The 27,547-nt window shown below is 47.6% G+C and overlaps 1 protein-coding gene across 7 annotated transcripts in view; it reads left to right on the top strand.

Annotated features, from left to right (window-relative positions):
* UNC13B (unc-13 homolog B) overlaps positions 1 to 27,547 on the top strand; it is a 3,555,093-nt gene that overhangs the window by 3,516,149 nt on the left and 11,397 nt on the right. For all 7 annotated transcript variants that reach the window (XM_078674667.1, XM_078674666.1, XM_078674664.1 and 4 more), the window contains one exon: positions 8,830 to 8,989. In XM_078674667.1, coding sequence (XP_078530793.1) covers positions 8,830 to 8,989 — 160 coding nt within the window. The remainder of the gene's footprint in view (positions 1 to 8,829; positions 8,990 to 27,547) is intronic.

The following is a 27,547-nucleotide window of genomic DNA, read 5'->3' as shown; positions in this document are numbered from 1 at the left end:
ACGTGCTGGGGTAAAGTACAGTCTCCGGAGAAACTTGAACTGCAGCAACTTGTGTCGGCTATTCAAGGAGACTTCCGTTGTGGCTTTACAGCAATATACCCATTGCTCATCTGATATAGGACCGCCTAGATCTGCCTCCCAAGCGGCTCTAATTTTAGAGTCATCATTAGGCTTAAGTGATGCGCATTGTCTATACAATTTGGATATCAAGTGTGCATTGGATGGGCTCTGTATCACTACTGTGAGAGGGGGAACTTAATCAGGGGCTAGAGGAAAGGAGCGATAGCATGCCCTTAATGCTGATCGAATCCGTGTAAGGACAAACACGCCCATGAAGGAGCGGTCAGAGAATCGGGTGTCCTCCGTTACAGAGAACATGTGGCCCTCAGGGAAGAGGTCTCCGATAGATAGTGTTAATGTCAAATTTCCTGAGCGTGCGTTTCACTAACTCCTCTCCTGTAAAGGGGAGAAGGCAGGCATTCGGAAGGGGAAGCGCAGGTGAATAGAGTACGGGCAGCCCCAGCAATTTACATAGTTTGACCCAGGCCCAGCTTGTGGTAGAAACAGTCTGTATGTCACTAGGGTCTCGGGGAAGCCCGAGGGGAGGATTGTGAGCAGCTGCCTAGGGAGAACCAAGTCCGCTTCCGGGCGCAGATACGGAATTCGTGCATCCGGGTGGAACCATGCATTGGAATAGGAGCATTGGGCCAATAAATAATACAAATAGAAGTCTGGAACTCCCAGCCCGCCCCCATTAGTCGGCATGGTCAAGATCCTCCAGCTGACACGGGGAGTGCGGTCTCCCCACACCAGGCGCAAAAGAATGGAGCGAAGCTGTTTGAAGAAGGTGTTGGTTAGGGGAGCCGGTATATTATAAAAATAATATAAAAATCGCGGGAGCACCACCATTTTGATGATTGCGACCCTCTCAGCCATGGAGAGGGGTAAAGTTATCCAGCGTTCGATCTGTGCCTCTAGTTTGGAGATTACGGCGCCATAGTTGAGGCGTATCAGCAGTGTAGTGTCTAGATGGACGTGTATTCCCAAGTATTTAACGGAATCCTGGCACCATTCCAGCGGAAACTCTAATGGACTGGGAGTGGTGCTGGCGGTTAGTGGAAAAACGATCGATTTGTGCCAATTGATATTTAGCCCTGCGAAAGTGTCAAATCTGATAATTTCCTGTATTAATGGGGATAGATTACTGTGGGGGTGTCTGACATATAGAATCATGTCATCGGCATACATAGACATCAACAATGGGCCTGTACGAAACTGTAGCCCGCGCTGGAGGTGATTTTCTTGGAACTGCCTGGCCAAGGGATCCAGTGCAAGAATAAACAAAAGAGGGGAGAGGGGGCAGCCCTGCCTTGTACCTCGCGACAACGAAAAGGAATCGGATAAGGTGCCATTAAGTCGCAGCCGTGCCGTGGGCCTGGTGTATAGAAGAGTTATAATCGCGACAAAGCACTCCGGCATGCCCATACGGCGCATGACTGATAGAAAGAAAGGCCATTCCAGTGAATCGAATGCTTTCTCCGCATCTAGTAAAATTGCAGCGGCTGGTATGGAAGGATCGATACGGTGTAAGGTAGTAAATAAGGTTCTGAGATTGAGGGAAGTAGATCTGTGCGGAACAAACCCTGACTGTACGGGAGAGATAATGAATTCCATCAGAAGCGACAGTCCGATAGCCATTACCTTGGCTAGGATTTTGTAGTCTACGTTCAGCAGCGACAGCGGCCTATAAGAGCCACAAAGAAGAGGATCCTTCCCGGGTTTGGGCAGCAGAATTATCACCGCCTCCCTAAATGTTGGAGGGAGTGTACCGACCTCCAGGGCCTCCGCGTAGACTTCAACCAGGCGAGGCACCAGGAGGTCCTTGTATGTTTTGTAAAAGTCGGCAGTGAAGCCGTCCAGTCCAGGGGCAGAAGAGCCGCATAAGGCATCAATGGCCTCAATGATGCTGTCCGCGGTAATAGGGACTAAAAGGAACTCTTGCATGTAGCGCTCCAGATACACAAGGGCCACCTCAGATAGATATTCCTCCTGCTCAGTAGAGTTCCCGGATAGGCGTGAGGTGTAAAGGGTCTTATAGCATGCAAGGAAGAGTTCGCAGACTGCTGGAGTGGAGTGTATGAGGGAGCCATCCGGCCCCAACATGGAAACGATACAGGTTGGTCTTCTAGGAGGCCGCAGTGTGTTAGCTAACAGGCGACCAGGGCGTTCGCCCTCTCCATAACGCCGCGCTACGCAGTGTTTGTTTAGGAAGGAAAGTTCCCTGTCTGCCGCGTCACGGCTCTTAAGATAGAGTGCTAGGCGGGTGTCTGATAGCGTTTCTGAGGGGGCAGTGAGAATGTCGCGATCGATGGCGGAAATGTCGTCTTCGAGTTTATCTAAGGTGGAGCGCAGGTCCCGGAGGATCCCCGCGTGTTTTGAGATGCACACCCCTCTGATGTATGCTTTAAAGCCCTCCCACAGGACCGCCCATGTGTCTACAGAGCCAATGTTTAAGTCAAAGTAGTCCTCTATAGCTTGGCGCACCTCCTCAGTAAAGACAGGATCTAATAACGCCCTACCGGGGAAGCGCCAACTTCTCTCGTAACCTCCCTCCCTCAGGACCGACAGCTGAAGGACAACCAGGCAATGATCAGAGAGAGTGCGAGGGAGAGTGCGGATTGATCCCAGCCAACCGGCAATCGTAGGGGATATTAGCCAGTAGTCCAGTCTGGTCCAAGTGTTGTGGAATCCGGAGTAGTGTGTAAAGGCGGGGGAGATATGGTGTAATTGGGCCTCAATATCTACTAGGGAGTAGTGAGCGCAGAGATCCTGAAGGGCCTGGCGGTAGTGGGGTTTGGAGTCAGGGGTGGAGGTGGTGGTATCCCTCTCATGATCCAGGAGCAGATTAAAGTCTCCCCCAACAATCAGGAGGCCTGTGTCTGTTGCTAATAGACGGGAGAATAGGGACTGAAAAAAGGAGGGAGTATCAGTGTTCGGGCCATAAACACAGACCAGTGACAACCTATGCCCCAGTCGTTGGCCCGTGACAATTAAAAAACGGCCTTCTGGGTCGCAGTGGGTGGCGGAGTGTGTGAAGTGGAGACGTTTATGTACTAGAATAGCCACTCCTTGTGAATACGAGCTATAGCCAGAGAAATACCTATGTGGGCCCCATGCAGAGGCGAGGCCACCGGCCGATGTGGTAGTTAAATGTGTTTCCTGCAAGAAGAGGATGTCTACTGTATGGCGTGCGACATAACTCAGGACATGTCTCCGCTTCCGGTTATCGTTCAGACCCCGAACATTCCAAGTTAAGAAGGATAATCCGGATGGACCGGGTACATTTCCTAACACAACATATCAATAATAATGCACAATTGGAAAACAAGCATCGGTAACCCACAATACTCAGTAGCATCCGCATGTTCTGCAAACCACAATACTTATTCAAAAGAGCTAAAAAAGGGAAGAAAAGAAAGATTACCATAACCAAAAACCCCTCCCACCCGCCACAATCCTCCCCCTTGCACGGAGGACCAGCTACTTCTCCTGCAGGAGAAAGTCCTGGCGTTACTGAGAAAAGGTGCGATAGAGGTGGTTCCGGAGCAGGAAAGGGGTCAGGGGTGCTAATCCCGGTATTTCTTGATACCCAAGAAGGATGGCAGGCTTCATCCAATCCTGGACCTCAGGATCTTGAACCTCTTTTTGAAACAAGAGAAGTTCAAGATGCTTACCCTTGCGCAGGTTCTTCAAGTGCTGCAGCAAGAGGACTGGATGGTGTTGATCGACTTGCAGGATGCGTATTTCCACATTCCAATCCTGAAGTCGCACAGGAAGTATCTCCGTTTTACGGTAGGATCGCAACATTACCAGTTTGCGGTTCTTCCGATTGGTCTTACTACTGCACCTCGAGTCTTCGCCAAGGTGATGGCGGTGGTGGCAGCCCATCTCAGAAGGTCGGGGATACCAGTATTCGCTTATCTGGACGACTGGCTGATCAAAGCAGAGTCTCCAGAGAAGGTGCTCCATCATCTGCAAATTACAACTCAGTTGTTGTACAGGTTGGGTTTCTCGATAAACGTGCCCAAGTCTCACCTGGTGCCCTCTCAGCGCAACCTGTTCATAGGTGCGGTACTGGATACCACTGTGTGTTGGGCATTCCCTCCTCCACAAAGGATTATCGACATACAGGAAATGGTTCCTTTATTTTACAATGCAGTGGTCGTTCCAGTCCTGAAGGTCCTACGTCTGCTCGGTCTGATGGCTTCCTGTATTTTGTTGGTCCACCATGTACGCTGGCACACGAGGGCACTCCAGTGGTGCCTCCGCAGGCAGTGGTATCAGCACAACGGAGATCTCAGGGAGTCTGTGAGGATCTCCAGAGAAGCTGCGGCGGATCTGTCTTGGTGGAGCATGGAAGGCAATCTGTCTCAAGGAAAGCCCTTTCATCTGCCTCCATCGGTGGCCACAGTGATAACGGATGCATCCACCCTAGGGTGGGGTGCTCATCTGGGGGATCTGGAGATCAAGGGTCTTTGGTCTCCAGAGGAAAGGTTGCTTCACATAAACCTTCTAGAGTTGCGGGCGATCCGTTTGGCGCTCAAGGCCTTTCTCCCTTCCATTCGCGGTCAGTCGGTGCAAGTCCTGACGGACAACAATACCGCAATGTGGTATGTCAACAAGCAGGGAGGAGTTGGGTCGCAATGTCTCTACAGAGGGGCTCTGCGTCTCTGGTCCTGGGTTCAGGACCATCAGATTTGTCTGATGGCAAATCATCTGGCCGGAGTTCTGAACGTGCGTGCAGACAGTCTCAGTCTGCAGTTCTCAGCCGACCAAGAGTGGAGACTTCATCCGGAGGTGGTTCGTCACGTCTTTCGGACGCAGGGAACTCCTCGGGTGGACCTGTTTGCTACTCACGAGAACACTCACTGCCCGTCATTCTGCAGTCTCCAGTATCCGATGCAGGGAGCTTTGAGTGACGCGTTTTAGATGAGTTGGGGCTCACAACTCCTGTACGCGTTTCCTCCAGAGCTTAAACCTTCATGCCTGGAGATTGAACGGGGCAACCTGAATTCTTTTTCTCTCCCACCTGACGTGGTTGATGTTATTTTATCAGCCAGGCTGCACTCCACCAAGTCTATCTATTCTTATAGGTGGTCCAAGCTTGTTTGTTGGTGTGGAGAGAAGTCCAGTGACCCCTTGAAGGCTCGTTTGTCCGATATTCTTCAGTTTGCACGCTCTTTGGCTCAGCAAGGATTTGATTTAGGGAAAGTGAAAGGTTATCTTTTCGGCCTTGTCGGCATTCCTTTGCCTGCCGGACCAGCCGTCCTTATTCAAGTCACCTTTTGTTTTAAGGTTCTTAAAGGGTCTTACGAACAAATTTCCTCCCATCCTTTTATTGTGCCTCAATGGGACTTGAATCTTGTGCTTACTTTCTTAATGGGTTCACCCTTCGAGCCCTTGCACAAGTGTCCCTTGAGGTTTTTATCAAACACAATTGGCGCTGCAGTCCACTAGTTGCATTTAACTTCCATGCTCTGGGTACGCTTTGTACCATATACTAGGGACTAAAGGAGGGTTAAATATACCAATTAGGACTATACCATTTCAACCTTGTTTAAAGGTAGAGCACAGGCACTTTACAACTGGTTAGCAGGGTTCTAACACCAGCAAAAATATAGGATCCAGCAAAAGGCGAAAAATACGGGGGACTACACAGAAAAGGTGGATCTCACAAAACACCTTCTTAAGTAAGCAGTTGCAGTTTTTCATTAGCGTGGATCACGTGGGAGAGAGCTTACTGGTCCCCTTTTTGAGCCGGGAGGCAAAACCATTTACAACGATTCAATTACATACAGTATGATTATCTCAATCTAATTTGTTCATTATCAATATCTTTATCTTACTCAAATTTAGCATGCGGATAAGCGTGGACTGAACCTTTATTAATGCAAGTGTGTTGAACGATGCATGTTATTAGAACATCTAATGTAACAACAGTTAGAATTACTATTGTCACTTTTTTCTTAGATCTTCATCCTCCTGATGAAGAGCCTTCATTTCGGACAACCAGGCCTGATAACACTTAGGTTGAATTTGTTACGTTTTTAATTTCATGTCGCTTCTTAACACTATCCTTAATGTGGTCTATTTGTTCATGCATGCTAAGAAAGGTGTTCTGGAGGTTTGTACAACACTCGGTAACTATTGTTGTGCAGACCTCTCCGTTAAATGCTGGGAGATAGACAAAAGCCATACTGTAAAAGCATTGTGTTCTAGGCATCTAACTGATCCGTAATCCACCTCAAAGCAATAGCGTTCACTACCTCTTCTGATATTTCAGCATTTTGTCTAGTTTCTCGAATAGCCTCCCCTACACCATACATGTGAAAGAGGAGGGAGAAACATCTAGTGTTAGAGATCTCACAGTGTCTCTAGAGAGGATGAATGGCCGAATGCCTGATAGCATGTGGATAACAGACCCCAGCCACTCCTGTGGAAACTAGGAATAAGCTTTAGCTCCACAAACCAATTGACCATATCTTTCTTGATGTTGACATATGTGAAACACCGACCAGTAGAAAGTCTGTATTCATATAGGGGATATTCAAAGCTTATGTTCTGTACAACAGCATCACACTCACTTTGGCCCACAAAGACACTTCAGTGGCTTGTTCTGTGGTGTTCCCAAACCATCCTCTGCTCTGATGTGGCTAGATGAGCAACATTGGGTCTGTAATGGACAAGGGTTTTGTTGTACATTTCAAGATGAAAAAGATGCTGGTATGTTCTGGATGTGTGTGCCCATGGTAGAACAAATCCAGGCAAGATCTGTTTTTGTTGAGGGACACTCCTTTCAAAGTCACCTTTTACACCACATCAAAAGGCAAGTGAGTGCAGATGCAGCAGGAAGAGAGATTAATAGTTTGTATTTCTCAAGCCACAGCATGTAGGAGTTCAAGGACAGGTTTAGCGGAGATAGGCATTTTGATAACGCACCATTTCGCACCGATTATGTGTTCAACTAAGAGTCATATAGTCAAGGCTACTACAAAGGTAACAGGCCAGACCCTCAAAGGAATCCAGTAGGCAGCTGCTTACCCTGGGTGGATGTGTTAAGGATGATGGGGCATGGGTGCGTCATTGCATAGTTTTGGAGGGGCACATAAAGACGGTGGGCACTGGTGACTTTGCCACTGGCAGGAGGTCCAGGCAGGAACAGTTCCGGCAGAGGGCCCTTAAATGGGACTGGACATGAGTCCAGCGGCTGGGAATGGTGGGCTGTCGTGTTAAGGAGGTGCACCACATTTGCACTAGGAGGGGTGGATCCGTGTCATAGGTCGACACCTAACAGCTGTGTTGGTGACTGGCAAGATGTGTGATTGTGTATTAGTATTTATAGAGCACAAACATAGCTAGGAAGCAACGGAGCGATGTACATTAAATGAAAGGGGTTGACAAACGATCTACAAGATCATGTATATAAAGTGGGGACTGTAAAAATACATTTCACACTAGGCAGAAGGAGATTAAGTGATTTGCCCGGAATTACATGATGTTTAGCCAAGCGGCGAGGCTGGGATTAGAACCTGATTTCCCAGGTTGCGAGGTTGTCAGCTCTATCCACTAGCCACATCTCCTTATTCAGGTAGGGCCTGCTCCAGCAAGTTTGCAGAGCGCCCTTCCTTTGATGCACTCATATGTGGGGGAGCGGCAGACCATCAGGTAAAGCAACTTGAAACAGAGAACAGAAACTGTAGAGATAGCAATAAGCTTTCTGCAATATTGTAAAATGTCATCATTATTTCAGTTTTAAGTTTAACTTAGCAGCGGGTTCTGGAGTGTTCGAGGTCAGCGTCACTATCTCATAAGGGCTTAACTTAGTACAGGTGCCTTACTTCTGTTCAACAGTGGAAGCGGGCACACAGTCCTAAAACCAGTAAAACCAGACCATGAAAAATGGGGGCCAAGATAAAAATGGGGTCACATATGACTTGACTGGTAAAGTGTATGTTGCTTCTTCAGTGCAATGATTTAAGGTCTCGATCCTAAGAGTTCAAGTACCCCAGCTCCCCCACGTTTTTTAAAAGTATTGATACTGTCCTGTGATCCTCTTAAGCAAACACAATGCATCCAGGGCAGTATTGGAAAGTCGCAGGTCGGGCAGTCCTGGAAAATACCACTCTGTAGTCAAGACAGTGATGTTATGGGATTGCTCTGTTTAGTAGAATCCTCAGCTACTGCACTTTAGTTGTTACCCCTGGAACACCTACCTCCATACCTTTGCCTCCCACTGTGATGATCTGTGAGGGCGGGTTGTACAGCTGTCTTCGTGTTTCATATTCTGCTAGCCAAGTGGTTTGTAAAAACATGTGAGGCTATGGTTACACCTGCTTAAGAAAATGACTGCTCTTCATGCAGATATTCATCAATGTTCTCCTGTTTCTTTCCATTACTAACTCATGTCAGGGTCTGATTAGTTCATACTTTACTCTGACTACATTAGTTGGGAGTGAGGCATTGGTACTTCAGCCTGTAGTGTATTTGACTGTGTGAGCGTGGCACATGACGGTAGGAGTCTCCTGTTTTTGCTTGAAGTGTTTGAGCAAACATTTGGTAAGGACTATTCTCTTGATTTATTACGACCTATTGCCAATTGCACCTCATTTCTGTGTCTCAGATTGTGTAAAAAAGTAACTAAGAGTATGTTCCTCGTACCCGCAGGAGGCAGACACTGCTCCAGTACTCACTCCTCTGTGATTGGAGCTGTATTGTTATTAACACAACGACTGTATCTTGAATATGACTTGAACTTATTGTTTCTTTCAGTTGTAGCAGCCAATGACCTGAAGTGGCAAACCACCGCCATGTTCCGACCGTTTGTTGAGGTCACCATGATTGGGCCTCACCAAAGTGACAAGAAAAGAAAGTTTACAACCAAGTCCAAAAGCAACAACTGGGCCCCCAAGTACAATGAAACATTTCACTTGTAAGTATAAAAAAAGCCTGCTGTGTCTCTGAACTGTTAGAACTTGTAAACTGAGATTCTTGAGCACACAATACTGAATGCAGTGGTACATAAACGTCATACTACTCTGTGACTACAACCAGAAAGCAGGCCACGTTGAAATCCAAACCAGAAGAACTTTCAGTTCCAGAATCAGACTGATAGTAAGTAATGTTTTTATTTGTACATGATTAATTAAAATCTTTACAAAATTGTAAAACCTCCGATAAAATCATTGTTAAAAGAAGCCATTTGTACTTGAACTTGACAAATTGGAATAGATAAAATTACAGATTTGTTGGATACAGTTCATGATTATCCTCAGGGGATTTAAAAGTTAATCCGGCGTTGTTGAGTCTCATTCTTGTTAAGTCGAAGAACTTCACGACTTGGCAGTTCAATTTGGTGTCGCTGGTGGAAAAGCACAGTTTGACTGCCTGCCTACAGGTCCGAACGGCGTGTAGATTGAAGGATGGACGTTGGAGGTTGTACCTCAAGTCCTTTATGTTAGGACAGATGCAAATCACATGAACAATGTCCTCCTTGCCAGTTTTGCACATGCGACACTGTTGTGAAGGGTAGTTTCACTCGCAAGGGGGAAGATGTGGGAGTATGGGAAGTACGCCGAGGCTTAGTTTTAAGAATTTTTCTTTAACTTTTATTTTCATGCCAATGTTGAGGTATGCTTGTGGCTGCATTTTTCCATAATCGCCCAGCGTTAGCCATCCATGCGCTCTATTTGCTAAATCCTTTTTGTCTACAATCGCTGAGATGATACGTGCTGATTTTTTGGCTACTTTTTAAAAAGACAAGAGATCTATTGATGTTTCCCAGGTGTCGGTCAAGCCTAGAACTTTGAGTGATTCATATAAGTAGGCTCTCGGCGGGAAGTTGCGATGCCGAAGTAACTCTTCCCATACATTTGCACATAAAGATCCAGCCTCTGCATTGCGAATCTTATGCCAGCTTGTTGCTTACACACTCCGCCTTTCTAAACTTTGCTTCAGGATGCCGAATTCTAATCGAATCTGAGCAGGGGAGACATATTTGGGAAGATTAAAAATAGCCCTGTATGAGTTGGCTATAAGTGTGTCCAGCAGTGTCGCATCCTTACCGTGGTGTAATTCACTCCCATAGGTAAGAGTCGGTTGTAGTTTGGCACGCAAAATTTCAAGGAGAGGTTTGAGTGTAAGGTCAGGTAGCTTGGTCTTTACTGATTTTAGTGCCAAATAGGTCATTGTTGCCTTCCCTCGCAAGGAGTTTAACTGCGCCCTAGAGGTATTATTTCAGTCAAGGATTACTCCCAGGTACTTATATGTGGTAAACCGGTCGAGCTTTTCGCCATTCAAGTGCCAGCGGTGATTCTTTTTTTTCCTATAATTCACAGCCATAACTTTTGACTTATTAGAGTTTATTTGTAGTGCATTCTTTGCAGAAAAAGCATGAGTTGTGTTCAGAAGGTGTTGGAGGCCCGTTGGGGTCCGACTTATCAACAACAGGTCATCCGCATATAACAGGTTGGAAAGGGTAATTTTCCCTAATTTCGGTGCATGATTGGGACATTTATCGAGTTGCCCTGGTAGATCGGCTAGGAAGAGGTTGAATAAAATGGGCGCGAGTAGGCACCCCTGTTTTAATCCTTTTGGTGTCCTGATGGGCTTTGAGAGGTGTGTTCCAGCCCCAAGTTTGATTTTAATCCAGGTGGTTGAGTGGAGCAGTATTAGGACGTCTAGTAGGCATTTGGGTATTCCCCAATTGTCCAGTTTCAGCCAAAGTTTGTTATGGTCCACATGGTCAAATGCAGCAGTGTAGTCGATGAACGAGAAGAATAAAGATGACTTAGTTTCTTTAGCTGCTTCCATCAGCAATGATAATGCCATGAGATTAGTTGTGGTCCCTTGGCCTTTACAGAAACCCGTTTGGTTGATTGGGATGATGGAGTTTTCAGTTGCCCATGATGTTAACTCCTCCAGGATAAGGCCAGCAAAGTATTTTGCCTCCACGTCTAGTAGGGCAGTAAGCCGATAACTGTTTGGATGCCTCTTGTTACCTTGTTTGTAGATCAGGATGATGACTGACCCGTGCCAGGACTCGGGAAGGGTCTGGGTGAGCCTTATACTATTAAACACTGGTGCTAGGGATGCTCTCCAAAATTCGAGGTCTGATTTGAAAAGCATAGGTGGTATGCCGTTCGGCCCCGGAGCTCCAGTTGGTCTCCCCCTTATTATTTGCTGTTGGATGTCAGATGGGAAAATTATCTTTAGCCCTGACTCAAGAGCCTTCGCGGGGCTTTTTTCCGTTTTTGATTTGTCGGGTTTTAGTAAGTTCGTGGCCTTGTGGGCCCCCGTTTTGAGGGGATTTGTGCCGGTGTAATGGTTGGAGTTTCCTTCTATTTTGTGCCTTGTGGCTTTTAAGCGGAATTTATTTGTAGCGGCCTCGTCTGCGGTCCCATCGTTGTTGAAATGCATCAATAGGTATTTTGACCATACCTCCTCTGTTATGTGAGAATTTTGACCTGGGAGGTCAGGATTCTGTATTCTTTTAACTATTTGCCAGAATCTGGAGCTGTTTTTCTGCTTCCCTTCGTAAACTAGCTTCACCCATAGATCTTCATTACTTCGCTTCTGATTTCCCCATTTTGTCAGTTTCAGCTGTTTTTTAGCTTCCCGTAGGGCAGCTTGCAAGCTATAATTTGTTAGGTCCTTTCGCAACCATCTCAATGTTTGATTTATTATTCTTTTTTGTGTTTTCATTTCTGGGCATGAGTATTTCCCATGGAAAGGCGTCTGCCGTTGACGTAAATTGCTCGGTGCGTTTTTTTTCCATTTTCTCCCTGTTGGCTTTGATGAAGATATCCCAGACATCCGGGACCTTGGTTACGTAGCTGGCAACTTATAATTTTCGCCACAGAGCTAATAGAGTCAATGTTTCCGGCGTTGCAACGAAGCCGCTTTAAATTTGAGCTGGTATCTGTGTCGCAGCCTATAAAGGGTTCAGTTTCCAGATGGGAAGTAGATCTTATTTCGGCCTCTTGAGGCAGGTGGTCCCTGAGGTCGCTCGTCCCTATTCTGAAGGAATTTACCCAGCAAAACATATTTAAAGATGTGAACATATAGTCAAGATAGGAAGATTATTTAATCGAGTGGAAGGTGGCAACTGGCGGATCATCGTCAGCGTAGCGACCGTTCAGGGCCCTTAAGTTAAGTTGTTCCAGATGTCGGAGTACGTTTTTTGAATGCTTCGTTGGATTCTTATTTTTTATTTGGCCTTGTGTCTGCACGACCCATGCTGCATTCAAATCTTGGGTGAGGTCGCTCACTTGCTCTTTATTGATAAGAAGCATATTAAAGTCGCCAGCCAGGATGAATGAGTCAGACACTCTTTCTTCCATTATTTTTTTCATCAATTTGGCCAGGTGTTCCGCACCTTTTTGTTTGTGTTTGGGGTGAATGTATATGTTAATTATAATTACTTTCTGGAGCTGCTTCTTTAACCGAAGTGAGATCTTTGCCACCTGAATGACACTTGGTGAAGGAATGTGGAGATCCATTGCCTCAATTTCGACTATTGACGATATCGATGCAAAGAGCATCTGACCTCCAGATCTTCGTCCAAAGGTTGAGTTTTTATTTGCCGGGATACAGCAAGACGTGAACCCTTGGAGGTCAAATGCTTTTTCTTCCCAAGTTTCTTGGAGCAGGATAAGGTCAAATGTAGTCAGGTATTGTAAAAATTCGGGATCATTTCTTTTTGCTGGCAAGACCATTGATGTTCCAGGAGCAAATTCTAATGTCCCGGTGCCCCTCTGAGGGGTTAGTGAGATCTTGCCCTTTTTGTCAATTGTTGACAGTTGTACTGACAATTGTGCGTTTGGAGGTCAATTGTGCGTTGAAATGACTTCCAAACATGAGCGGTTTTTGGTGAAGAATAGCTACTGTGCATTTGATATTGTCCAGGTTTGGGATTTTTTATGTCTCGAGGGCTCAGCCCGGGCGAGCTGCTTCTTACTCCTTTTAGTATTGAGATGGTACTTTTTGTGCCATGGGTCTGGTAGGAGGAAGGAAAGGGGTCGGATAACGGGGTCGCTCTTCGAGTCTCGGCTCTATCCCCCATTGCTGAAACATCGCTACTTCTTCCATGATTTTATGTGCTGTCTCAAGTGAGTGCCAAGTTGCTTTTGTAATGTCTGGGCGATGGGGTTCGGTGTTTGACTGAAACTCTATTTCCAGGAGGTCAGAGGAGCTGATGTTTGATAAATTTGTTAGTGAGTGCATGAGCCTTAGTATATTTCCCCTATTCAGTATGTCATCCCTACCACGGGATGTGTATTCTGGAATAAAAAGGATTGATGTTGGACTATTTGAATGCTGCGGTATGATTGGGTCGGGTGGTGGTCTCTTGTCACCTTGTTGAGTGGGTTGAGGAAAATGACTTGGGCCTGCTGTGTCTGGGGCATTTGGCTGCTCACATTGATTGGTGGCTGTCCGGAGATTCCATATGATACTAGTCGGTATACGTGTCAAGTGTTGGGGGGACTCCGTATTGATGGCCATAACGGTGTTCTCCCTTCCTATTATTGGAGCAAGTTCCGATAGTGTTGGGTCAATGTTAAAAGAGTTGTGTACTGATTGAGTTTTTGTAAATTGTAAAAGTTTCTGCTTAAGTTTTTTTGGTGTAGGTTTCTTAGTAGCGATACTTGTCGGTTTTGGACATCGCGATGGGCACACTGGTGATGTACTTTCAAAGGCCTTGTAGAGGGGAAATAGTTCTTCTTTGGCTGGCGGAGTCCCAGTGACGGTCGCTGCTAGAGGAGGAAAGTTAGGATGTATTTCTATATTCTTTCTTGAGCCTATTAGTGCCCGATTCCTTCCTTTCCTTTTGTTCTTTCTCCGGGTCTTGATGGATGCCTGAGTGTTTGTTAAGGGAGGTTCGGCTGTAGTCGCAGTCGTGATAGTTAGCTCAGTTGCCAATGTTCTGGGCGGTAATATTTGGATTCAGGATGCAATGGTATCTGACCTCTGCTCGACCGGCTGCTCGATCAATAGGCCCGCCGGTGTCACTGGGGCATCTGAAGGTGGGTCAGAGGTTTGCGGAGTTAGGGTTTGTAGAACTGTTGATTTTAAGTCGCTTATCAGGACCCCCAACATGGCTGGTAAAGATGATAAATTGTCTAAAATTGGGTCACAAGATAGTGGTTGTAGTGGAGTTGGTTGGGCTGCAAAAACGGCGTCTTGACCCCTCCTTATAAGGCCGTTTAATTTCTGAGATTTTCCAGTCGATTCCTAAGATAGAATCAGCCATCGTCTGCAAAACACAAAGCTGCAGGTCCATTTTTTGAGATTGAAATTCCAGGGCTGTAGCCAAATGTTGCAGTGTGTTTAAGATTGTTACCCATATGAATTCAGAGACTCTGTTTCCTGGGTTGTAACTCCTCTCAAGTCTTGATGAAGCGTCAGTGGGGGGTTTCCGTTCAGATGGATGGCGGTTATAAGTAGCAACTAGTTCTTCCCACTCCTGTGCTGCTATAGAGGACATATCATTGTCATTGTCTGAAGAGTTGTTTGTGGGCCGGGGATCATTGTACGGTAAAAAAGTGCAGCCCTGGGGAGCCCCTTGCACTACTGGCTTGTTATTCGCTGTTATTTGTTCGGTAATACTACTCAAGTTTAGCTGGTGTGTCTTGGTAAGGGTTGGTGGAGTGTTTGATGCCTCTTCCTTGCTCTTTGATTGCCAGTGATGGTTTAGCTCAATCGTCTCTAATTACCTTTATTGAGTTTGGAGAACTACTGACTAATTGGGGAGGAGGTAGATCTTCTCTTTCCTCCTCTTTGTGAATCAGAACCTTAATTTCCGTTGTAGCGTCTTGTTTACCAAGGTGTAGGGGGCTGAGCTTACTAGGGTGATTCTCATCCTGGTATACTGAATGTGGGATGATTACTAACTCTGCTGACTTTGACTTGTTTTGTAAGCTCCAGTCTTTTTTAGACGTTTTGCTGGTAGACACCACTTCGGGACATTAAAATTGGTGGATTCATGTTCTGCCGAGAAAGTGAATGCTGCTGCTCTTCTTGGGTCAGGCGATGTTGGTATTGGGATGACAGCCGCTGCCTCAGAGGTGGATGAATGGAGGACTTCCGCTGGTCTGGGTGAGCCTACTTGGCTACTATTCGTGCGGCTGCAATCAGGCGCGTTTTTTAAAAGTGGAGATTGAAGACCTCTAATATTCCCTGACTTTGAGAAGATGACTGTTCCAGGGTCTTTAAGGAAGGAAAACTTTGTAAAAATCTTAGGTTGGTGTGAACATGTCCTTTTCTTTGCTGGTAATCCATCGATGGTTACAAGGTTATCTGGGTCCATTGGTGGAGACATTTTTGCTGGAGGTAGTAAAGGCTGTGTTAATCTTTGTGACTGCTGTGGTAGCTGAAGGGCAGTAATTAGGGAAGGTGACGCAGCAAGGACCTTGATTTGGTCATTTTTGTTTATCGATTGAGTTGAGGGTGAATTTTGTTTTGCTACTAAAGTTGATTTTTCCATTACTGCAAAGGTTGAGCCATCTGTATTATTTATATTTTTGTTGCATGCGTTTGAACCGATTTCCTGGGGATTATTTGAGTTTATTGGAGATGTTGGCTCCGGTTTCCCCAGTTTCCTTTTCCGCGATCTCGATGTAGAGTTAGATTTTGGTTGTTGCCTAATCATACCAGATCTCATTGCTCTCCTTTTTTTTGGGTAGCCTTGGTGTGTTGTGTTTTATGGGCTTGTAGATTTGCGAGGTAGACAAGCGGGGGGTTGTTCCTCTCCCCTTATGTCCAATCTCTAATGGTGCCTAGTGGGATATGTTGCTGTAACTCTGGGTTTTCTGCAAGGTGTTGGTTTTGGTAATTTTCCGTTTTTGATTAAAGATCCAATTGGTGGTGATGGTCAGATGGTAGTGACCTAATTAGAACATAGCTGAAAAATGACTGGATGTCTGGATGGCTAGCTGGGTGGCTGGTTGCTGTCTGCAAGATGCTAGCACCTGCTGGCTTAAGTCGGTCTGTGGGGGTTAGGGCTTTGGGGTACACAGGAAGGGCACAGGAGGGGCACAAGAGGGGCGCAGTGGTGAAGGAGGCGGCAAGCGGAGCTCACAGGAAAACCTCGGGTCAGCAAGACCTAGTCAAGCTGCCTCCCGGTCACCCCCCGGGCTCTTACTCAGCGGCCGCCTCTATCGGCAGCCGCGCTCGCACGCGCCCTGTGTGTCCCTGTGTGTCCCTGTTTGATCCTGTGTTGCCCTGTGACACTGTTCCCCTCCCTCCAACCCTAAGTTTAAGTGCCCCAACCTCACCTCCAGGTATATAGGTGGAGAGGCCGCTCTGGACTCCGCCCAGAGCTGGCTGCTCGGCGCTCTGGACTGCGTCAGTTACTCCGGGGGTCCACTCAAGGCAAACAACAATGTGGCAACAGCCGGACGGAGAGGAATGCAGAGGTTACGATTTTCACAATGTGCTGCCACAGCTGGGTATTTCTTGCCGTTCTTAGGGCAAGCTCCGGCCGCAGTCACTCTCCCTGCGACTTCTGCGCCGATACAGTAATGGTAACGGAAGTGGTGGCAGGGGTGGCTGGAGGGCGTCTGCAGCAGTCCTGGCGTTTCTCGTTGCTCGTTGCGGCGGGACGGCACTGCTCGCAACGCTGGTCACCAGTGCCCCGCCCTACGCCGCACCGCTCCGCACTGTACTGCCCTTCTCCCTGCGGCTGGAGGCTCGTTTCCCAGCTGCCTTCTGCGTCGCAGGCTTTCCCCTTGCTTGCGGCGGTAATGGTGGATTACACTTGCGGCTGGGTAGAGGCGGATAGCAGGAGCGGAAGCGGGAGAGACGCACTCGCGTGTTCGCTTGCTGCCTGCTACACCTCTGCTCTGCTCCTCGACTCGCTCCTCGACTGATAGGAGCCATAGATGTGTTCTCTTCCTGTCCCCTCAGACTGATAGAGACTTCTAGCCACAGATTCATTACCTTAGAATATTCCCCGGCATCAGGCCTGGCTAGATCCAGAAAATTTGGATCACTACCCTTGTGCACCAGTAGGTTGTCATTCGTCTCTGTATAGTGTCGTCCATGCCAGAAGTGACATGCGTAGTGACAAAATTGGTGCTACCCCCCCATATTGACCGGAGTTCCTTCTTTTCTGATGGATACATCTGATGGATTCCTCACCTTGTGAATATCCCCCTGCGTCAGCAACGTTCGGAAAATTCTTTTGTAGCACGTCGGCGTGGACGACGTCATAGGAGCACAGCATCGCGCGCGACTCCGACTGACGTCACTGACTCCTTATTAGGCCTACGTCGGCGTGATGACATCAGTTCCCTTTTTCCCGCGTCGTCGACGCTAACGGTTTCGAGGGATCTTCTGTTGAGTTGATAGTAACTTTGTTACTATTTTGAGTTTTCTGTATCTCTTCGGTGTTGCTGTCTTCTGTCGTGATGTCGTCGAAGAAGACTGGGTTTAAGCCGTGTGATTCATGCGGAAAGATGATATCCATTACAGATCCGCATGGTGACTGTCTATGGTGTCTGGGTTCGGATCACAACGTCCAGGGTTGTCGACCCTGTTTGAAGATGAACCCAAAGGCTCTTCAGGAACGTGAGGCAAAACTTCTTGTTGCCAAATTGAAGGCTAAGGATGCCAGCAAGAGGTCGAGATCGAGACGCCCGAAGTCGAGGTCGAGGTCTCGGTCGAGGTCGGCTTCGAAGTCGACTTCGGGACATGCTTCCAGATCATCTAAGAAGAAGCATAAGAGAAGGAAGCATAGTTCAAGGCACCATTCCGGTAAGGAGTCGGATTCGAAAACGAAGTCGTCTTCTAAAAGGCATCGTAAAGACATGGTATCTCCCTCTCCAGTTCAGAGTCCTGTAGGTGAGGCCTCGCCTTTGGAGTCATGGGAGCATTCACCGGCTCCGGTGTTGAATCCGTCTCCTGATCCTTCTCAGTCTTCGGGACATGAAGAAGAAGAAGAAGTTCCTGTTGCTCAGGGTTCGACGACTCCAGTTCACCAACCGTAGGAACAAGAGGAGTCGATTCCGGAGCAGCCTCCTCAGGAGCAGCCGGTGGGTTCGTATCCTCCTTTTCCGGGTCCAGGACAGGACCCTTTGCATTTTTTAAACGCCATATATGGTGTTTATGCGAGAGCCATGTACCGCTCTGGAGCACCGGCTGGGCCTATGGGTCCGTTGGCATACAATTTGGTGGTTCCCCAAGCCTATGCTCCGGCGCCGTTCTTGCCATTTATGCCAGCTCCGGCTCCACCTTGGCATCTCTCGGCGCCGCCGAAGTCATCGACGCCGTTTACGGCTTCACTGGCTCCGGAACAACCTCGAGATCCAACTCAAAGTTCGACGCCGGCTCCAGCTCCATGTTCCACGTCGGCACCAGCTCCACATTCGACGCCGGCTTCAGCTCCACATTCGACTCCGGCTCCTCCGGAGTCGATACCGGATCCAACAACTTCGATTCGAGTGGAGTGGTCGAGGCGTAAAGCGCAGCACTTTTTGGAGGAGAAGAGTTATGGGGAAGCTGAAATTGAAGAAGGTGAGCTTCAAGATCAGGAGGATTATTTTGACGATATACGAGATGCAAGTGGTCTAGAACTGTCTCCTGATTGGGAGTTGACCACGGTGTCTGATGCTCCTTCTAAGGATGTGGCTCCCTACCATGTGGTGATTAAAAAGGCTGCAGATCTGTTGAATTTGACTTTGCCATCTATGGAGTATAAGTCGAAAATTCTGACTGAAGTCCTCCATTCTCCTTCATCTGTGGTTGAGCCTATACTTCCTTTTACTGAGGCTCTAACGGATCCCATCTTGGAGGTATGGAATAGACCACTGATGGCTCCTGCAGTTTCTAAGGCCGTTGCAAGGCGTTATAGAGTGGCTCCTGGCGACCCTGAATTTTTGTCAACTCATCCCTTACCAGAGAGCTCTAAAAGATCTGCAGGTGCTTTTCCCCAGGTACCTGGTGATAAGGATTCCAAAAAGCAGGACCAAAATGCAAAAAAAGTGTTTTCGTCAGGCAGTATGGCCCTAAAATCTACAAATGCCACTTGTTTGCTGGGTCGATATATCCATGCTTTGATGGATACTGTTAAACAGCTGTCTCATTAGCTTCCTGAGGAGGACAGAAAGAATTTTAATGAAGTGGTTTCTGACACGCAGGCTGCTGCTCGACAGGTCATACAGAGTGGTATGGACACAGTGGATTCGTTGGCTAGAGTCATGGGGTCTTCGATTGCCACCAGAAGAGCTGCTTGGCTGAAGACTTCCGAGTTCTCTGCGGATGTTCAGGCTGCTTTAATGGATTTGCCCTTTGATGGCCAGGCCTTTTCGTTAAAAAATCTGATGCTGCATTGGAGAGGTTCAAGGACAGCAGGGCTACAGCCAGATCTTTAGGTTTGCAAACTAGAGGATCTGTGGGCAAAAGATATAGGGACTTTGGAAGATCTTCTTTTCATCCCTACAAGCAATCACAGCAACAGCAGCAGCAAAAAAATCCGTTGTATAAATCTTACAGGGGAAAACAAAGAGGTCGTCCTCGAGGACGTCAGGTCTCCTCCTCCTCCTCCTCTTCCTCTTCCTTTACCCACCCCCTCCTTCTACAGCAAAGCAGCCCTAGATCCGCCATTCCGGATCATGCGGGTCCAGTAGGGGGTCGGCTTACCTATTTTCTACGGGATTGGGAATCGGTCACGTCGGTCCTTTGGGTTCTCAATCTCGTGGAGAATGGGTATGCACGTCCCTTTCGGGAATTCCCTCCGAATTACCCTCCTTGCCAAGGCTTTTGCTCGGAGGACCACCTGCTACTTCTGCAGAAGGAAGTCCTGGCATTGTTGAGAAAGGGTGCGATAGAGGTGGTTCCGGAGCAAGAAAGGGGTCAGGGATGCTACTCCCGGTATTTCCTGATCCCCAAGAAGGATGGCAGACTTCGACCAATCCTGGATCTTAGGATCTTGAACCTTTACCTGAAGCAGGAGAAGTTCAAGATGCTCACCCTTGCGCAGGTTCTTCAAGCGCTGAAGTCGCACAGGAAGTATCTCCGTTTTACGGTGGGATCGCAGCATTACCAGTTTGTGGTCCTTCCGTTTGGTCTAACTACTGCGGCTCGAGTCTTTACCAAGGTGATGGCTGTGGTGGCGGCACATCTCAGAAGGTCAGGGATTCCAGTATTCCCTTATCTGGACGATTGGCTAATCAAGGCGGAATCTCCAGAGAAAGTGCTCCATCATCTGCAAGTCACAACCCAGTTGTTGTACAGGTTGGGGTTTTCGATAAATGTACCCAAATCTCACCTGGTGCCCTCCCAGCGCAACCTGTTCATTGGTGCGGTACTGGATACAACTGTATGTCGGGCATTCCCTCCTCCACAACGGATTTGCGACATACAGGAAATTATTCCTTTATTTCACAATGGAGTGGTCGTTCCAGTCTTGAAGGTCCTTCGTCTACTCGGTCTGATGGCTTCCTGCATTCTGCTGGTCAACCATGCACGCTGGCACATGAGGGCACTTCAGTGGTGCCTCCGCAGGCAGTGGTATCAACACAACGGAGATCTCAGGGAGTCTATCAGGATCTCCAGAGAAACTGCAGCGGATCTGTCTTGGTGGAGCGTGGAGGGCAATCTGTCTCAAGGAAAGCCCTTCCAACTACCTCCATCGGTGGCCACGGTGATAACGGATGCATCCACTCTAGTGAGGGGTGCTCATCTGGGGGATCTGGAGATCAAGGGTCTTCGGTCTCCAGAGGAAAGGTTGCTTCACATCAACCTTCTAGAGTTGCGGGCGATCCGTCTAGCGCTCAAGGCCTTCCTCCCTTCCCTTCGCGGCCGGTCGGTTAAGGTCCTGACAGACAACACCACCGCGATGTGGTATGTAAATCCTTTGGAAATCTTTGGGGCGATATTTTCGGCTTAGCTCTTACCTGCACTATAATTGGTTATTCACCCGCATTTTGCGGGACTCAGGCCGATTTTTGGGGCTCGTTGCATCCGCGTCGCTGCGATTTGGCTGCCATCTTGGGTGGGTGAATCTGGAAGGTGCCGATTAGCAGGCGCCATCTTTGCCGCGGGTCCAGAGGTTTTCCTCGTAGGACTCCCGCGTTTTACGGCGTAAAAGATGCAGAGTGGTCATGCGCGCAGCACCGGCGCGCGCGTCGGCGCAATGGAGGTGCGCCAGAGGTAGGCCCGTTAGCGTCCGTTCGCGCGCCGGTTGCTGCCAGCGCCAGCCACTCTGCCTCTGCTCGCCTAGTGTACTCTAGGGATGAGCTATGTCAGATGGGTCATCGTTCTGGTAGGAGCAGCCAATTTGGTGTTACTACCAGTAGTTCAGGGACCCTCTCTTGCGGCCTGCTTAAAGTCCGATCTTTATGCAAACATCATGCGGAGATTGCACTTCCTATTGAATCCCTGGATTTAGACGTGCTATTTCTGACCGAAACTTGGACTAGGGCTGACAGCAGTGTAGAACTTGGCTGGGTCTGTCCCTCGGGTTATAAGATCGGGCATAACCCGCGGGTGTGCGGAAGAGGAGGTGGGGTGGGGTTTATTTTTAGGGACACACTTGCCTTCTCTCAGCTTGAGGTCAAAGCAGTTCAAGGCTTCGAACTTCTGGGCTTTTCTTTAAAAGGCCAGAGCGGGGCTTTAGTCTCGGGCCTGCTGTGTTATAGGCCCACCGGTAGTGCCTTGTCAGCCTCTCAGGATTTGATAGACCTTATCTATGATCTGTCCAACTCACATGCTAGGCTCATAGTCTTGGGAGACTTCAACCTCTGGCTAAATGGCCCATCAGATACTGCCTATAGAGAGCTATGCCAGGCCTGTAGCAATATACATCGCAAACAGCTGGTTCTTTCCCAAACACATCTGAAGGGCCATATCCTTGATCTGGTCTTTGCGGAAGACTCTCAGGTTTCGATCAGGGAGATTGTGACTCAATTTTGGACCGACCATGCTCTTATCCACTTCTCTATTCTCCTGCCAGATGGGTCCTTTAGAGGCGGTGGCCTTGGAAACACCAAGCTCAGTAGGCAATGGTCTTGACTTTTGAAGAGCTCTATCCTACCCTCCCTAATTCCCAGGGGTTTTTCATTGGGGAAGGGAGTCGAGGAGAGCTATACTGGCCTCTGTCAGCAGATTTTGGAAACACTGGATAAGGTGGCTCCTTTACGGGAGACGAGGGACAGGTCTAAGCAGGCCACTCCTTGGTTTTCCAGTGACCTCCTTCAACATAAAATGCGCTGTAAGCAGGCCGAGAGATCCTGGAGGAAGCACTATCTCGAACCTGATAGAGTGCTTTATAAAAAATCTCTCCTGGACTATAAAGCACAGATTAAGTGTGCTAAAGCCAAATATTTGGAGGACATGTTGGCCCAGGCAGTGAATAAATCCCAGACTTTGTTCAAGATCGTTAATAATCTTTCTAATCCTGCCTGCGCCGTGAACAATATTCCGGCCTCTCAGGTTCTGTGTGATTCCTTGGCCTCTGCCTTTGAAGATAAGATCATGAACATCTTGAGTGGCCTTTTGGCCCCGGGTATGCCTGGCCCCCAACCCCCTCCTGATCCATCTTTCGATCAATCTCCGCCAGGTACTCCAGGTGCAATTAGGGATGAACTGGTGCAGCCGCAACTGACCTGTTTCCCTCTCCCCTCCTACGAGGATTTCTATCGGCTGGCCAATAGTGTGTCCTTAGGATCCCCCCTGGATCCGCTACCCCATAAGTTCTGGAAACTTTTTCAGGAGGAATTGTTTCCTCCTCTCTATTCCATGTGTTGCCAGTCCCTTAGCACGGCCACGGTCCCGGTTAGCTGGAAGCTTGCAGTGGTCTGCCCTCTGCTAAAGAAGGCTACTCTGGACCCCTTGTGTCCGGCAAATTATCGGCCAATCTCGCTGCTGCCTTTCCCTGTAAAGATACTGGGGAAACTGGTCACTAAATCTCTCTCTAGCTTTCTTGAAACCAATGCCTGTCTGGATGTGGCTCAGTTTGGCTTCAGGCCGGCTCATGGCACGGAGTCTGCGCTGGTGGTTGTTCTTGACGATCTGCGTTCGCGGGTCGACATGCGACGAGCGGCGTTCCTAGTGCTGCTCGGCATGTTGGCCGCGTTCGACACGGTCAACCATGCTGTGTTAATTAGCAGACTTCAGAAGATCGGGGTAGCCGGCCTGGCCATTGATTGGTTGGCCTCTTACCTTCAAAATAGACAACAGGCGGTGACTCTGCCGCCCTTTCGATCTAGTACTAGAAGTGTGGGACAAGGGGTCCCTCGGGGCTCGGCGATGAGCCCTATTTTATTCAATCTGTACCTCAGCCCGCTGATCCGGCTGATCAAATCCTTCGGCATTACGGTCATCAATTATGCCGATGACACACAGCTTATTATTTCCTTTGAAGGTAGTGATGTGGTCTCTAAGGAGACTTTTCATCACTGCATGACAGCCACAGCGGACTGGCTGCGCCGAAACTCTCTCCAATTCAATGGGTCAAAAACAGAGGTGCTTCATTGTTCACTGGACCGTACGCCTCGTCCTCTGCCTGAGGAGTTTCGGCCTATGTCCACTTTTGGCACGGTTGTCGCAGCAGACTCTGCCCGTAATCTGGGCGTTATGTTTTGTCCAAATTTACAGCTGGACGCTTTTGTTAATAAGACTACCGCAACATGTATGATGCTGCTTCGATCCTTGCGGAAAGTTCTTCCCTTGCTCCCTCTCTCTGCTAGACCTGAAGTAGTGCGTAGTATCATCCTCAGTAGGCTCGACTACTGTAATGCGCTGCTTCTGGGCGCTCCAAACATCTTGATAAAAAAACTGTAACGTGTCCAGAATATGGCAGCTAAGTTGGCACTTTCTCAAACTCGCTCAGCCTCCTCCTCTTTGGCACTAAAAGACCTCCACTGGGTGCCGGTTCAACAGCGGATCTGTTTTAAAGCCTCCTGCATAGTTTTCAGGGCCCTCCATGGATTGGGGCATGTGCTATTGTAGGACCTCTTCTCTTGGTATTCAGCAGCTAGAACTTTGAGGTCCTCTTCAGCTTTTCTGGTAACGGTTCCCAGAATTCAAAGGGTGAGGATGGGTGGCCGCTCTTTCGGCTTCACCGCTGCCAAGCTTTGGAATTCTCTGCCACTCTCTTTGAGGAGCTTGAAGGATCTGTCCTCCTTCAAAAAAGGACTTAAATGCCATCTTTTCCCTAGGGTAGTGTAATGGCGCTTTGCGCAGGTGTATACAGGGTCAAAGCGCCAGGATACCCTCTGGGTGACAGTCGGCGCTCTACAAATATGCGTTACATACATACATACATACATGTCAACAAGCAGGGAGGAGTAGGGTCGCAGTGTCTCTGCAGAGAGGCTCTGCGTCGCTGGTCCTGGCTTCAGGATCATCAGATTTGTCTGATGGCAAATCATTTGGCCGGAGTTCTGAACGTACGTGCAGACAGTCTCAGTCGGCAGTTCTCAGCCGACCACGAGTGAAGGCTTCATCCAGAGGTAGTTCATCACGTCTTTCGGACGTGGGGAACTCCTCTGGTGGACCTGTTTGCGACTCACAAGAATGCTCACTGCCCATCATTCTGCAGTCTCCAGTTTCCGATGCAGCGTTTCAATTGAGTTGGGAATCAAGACTCCTTTACGCGTTTCCTCCCATACCCTTGATTCCTCGGGTTCTGAGGAAGGTTCGCCAAGACCGGGCCCAGGTCATATTGATCGACCTGGATTGGCCAAGAACAGTGTGGTACACAGATCTACTCCACCTCTCCTCGTGCCCGCCGCTCCGTCTCCCTCTCAGGGCAGATCTCCTCTCTCAGATGGAGGGGCAGGTTCTACACCCCCACCTCCAGACCTTACACCTTCATGCCTGGAGATTGAACGGGGCAACCTGATTTCCTTTTCTCTCCCACATGATGTGGTGGATGTCATTATTTCGGCCAGGCGTGATTCCACCAAGTCTATCTATTCTTATAGATGGTCTAAATGTGTTACTTGGTGTGGGGAGAAGTCCATTGATCCTTTGAGGGCTGGGTTGTCTGATATTCTTCAGTTTGCACTTACTCTGGCTCAGCAAGGGTTTGCTGTGGCTACGGTCAAAGGTTATCTTTCGGCTTTGTCGGCTTTTCTCTGCCTGCCAGTTTCTAAAGGGTCTTACAAATACATTTCCTCCTACTCCCTTTATTGTGCCTCAATGGAACTTGAATCTTGTGCTTACTTTTCTGATGGGTTCTCCTTTCGAACCTTTGCACAAGTGTCCCATGAGACTTTTATCTTTCAAGAAGGTCTTCCTGGTTGCAATTACCTCGGCAAGGAGGGTAAGTGAGCTTCAAGCTCTTAGTTCAAAGCCCCCGTTCTTGACCATTCATGCTGAACGAATGATTCTCAGGACCAGGGATGCTTTTCTGCCTAAGGTGGTAACTCCCTTCCATCTAGGACAGTCCAATACCCTTCTTACCTTCTATCCTCCCCCTCACCCTTCCAAGGAGGAGGAGAGACTTCTCCGGCTGGACCATAAGAGGGCGGTGAGGTTTTATCGTGATAGGACAAGAGACTATCGAGTGGATGAACAGCTATTTGTTGGATTTGCCGGCTGCAGAAAAGGAAGAGCCTTGCACAAGCGCACACTTTCAAGATGGATTATACTATGCATCAAAATCTGCTACTCCCTGGCGGGTAAGGAGGGTACAAGAGCTCACTCCACTAGAGCAAAGTCTTCTACATCTACTTTGTCTAGGGGTGTACCTGTAGAGGACATTTGTAGAGCTGCGACTTGGGCTTCCCTCCACACTTTCGCGAAGCATTACTGTTAGATTCCGAAGTGAGGAGGGACGGCCACTTTGCACGTTCTGTCCTCCAGGATTTACTGGTATAGGAGAGTGGACACCTCCTCCGGGAGTGGGGACTGCTGTGGGACTCTATTCACAAGGTGAGGAATCCACTGGTAGATGTATCCATCAGAAGAACAAGTTACTTACCTTCGGTAACGCTTTTTGTGGTGGATACAGTATCTGCATATGGATTCCTCACATGCCCACCCGCCTCCCCGTTGTCCACTCTTCTGTACCTGAGTTCATGACAATATTTAAATGTATTTTTATATATATATATATTCACTGAAAAAACCATAGGTTATAGACCATATATAGTTAGGAATTAGCATTTAAAAAACCTTATTTTACTCACACAAAACCATTGAAATTCCATATATAGTTAGTTGCACTAACTATATATCGCGCACCTGCAATCCACTGCTGATCATGTCACATATTACATCATTCATGACATGGTCAGTGACATCACTGATGACATCACTGATGACATCTCAAATGACATCACTGATGACATCACTGATGACAACATCCAGTGACTGTATGTTTCTGTAAAGTTAAAATATGTCTTACATATTGAAGAATGAGTGGATGTATAAGTGTCTGGATGAAGGATTTAGTAGGTGCGTGACTGACTGTATGAGTGAGTGATTAAATGTGTCTCACTGAATGCATGGGTTAGTGACTAAACTGTCTTAATTTGTGCATCATTATGTCTGTTGTTCTGTAAACTGCTGCATGTGTTGATCATTAGCTATACGAGAGGCTATATGTGTTATTAATTGGTTGCCCAAGTATTTCTATGGGAGATTGAGTTTGTGTGGGGGTGGCTGGAAGGTGTGTGACTCTATGCATAGATGTGTGAACAGTTTATTCACTAGGTGTATGAGTGCATGTGGAAACAGCTACATGGGCAGTTGACTGTGTGCATGAGTGTATTGATGAGTGAATGGATATCTCAATGCTACATGTCATAGTAAGTACATATGTAAAACACAGTACATGTGAGAGTTGGCATATATAAATAACTGTGCATGAGAGCCACCGAATGAGTGAGTGGTTGTATCGATCATTGTGAACTTGTATCAGGGATTGTATAAGAGAGTAAATATGTGTTAGTATATGTTTCAATAAGTAAGGTGTGTTTAACTGTATAGTTGAAGAAATGGAGATGAGATTGTTTCTTTGCATGACTGACTGGGTGTGTGAGTAACTCCATGAATGAGTGGCAGTGTGTGAGTGTCTGTATACACTGAGTGTATCTAAGGTTATATTAGAGTCTGAAGAGGTTTATCGTATTAGCACAAGAATGATGTCAAATGAGATGTCATCAGTGATGTCATCAGTGATGTCATTTGAGATGTCATCAGTGATGTCATCAGTGATGTCACTGACCATGTCATGAATGATGTAATATGTGACATGATCAGCAGTGGATTGCAGGTGCGCGATATATAGTTAGTGCAACTAACTATATATGGAATTTCAATGGTTTTGTGTGAGTAAAATAAGGTTTTTTAAATGCTAATTCCTAACTATATATGGTCTATAACCTATGGTTTTTTCAGTGAATTTTCAAGGTTTTGTAAATGCTAATTCCTAACTATATATGGTCTATAACCTATGGTTTTTTCAGTGAATTTCAATGGTTTTTTAATAGCAAATATCATAAGCTGTCGAATGTCAAGTACGTGGTAAGTGAAAACATTT

Source organism: Lissotriton helveticus, chromosome 2_1 (assembly GCF_964261635.1).
Source record: "Lissotriton helveticus chromosome 2_1, aLisHel1.1, whole genome shotgun sequence".
In the NCBI taxonomy this organism is placed as follows: Eukaryota; Metazoa; Chordata; class Amphibia; order Caudata; family Salamandridae; genus Lissotriton; species Lissotriton helveticus.
This window is presented reverse-complemented; position numbering and strand designations above follow the sequence as displayed.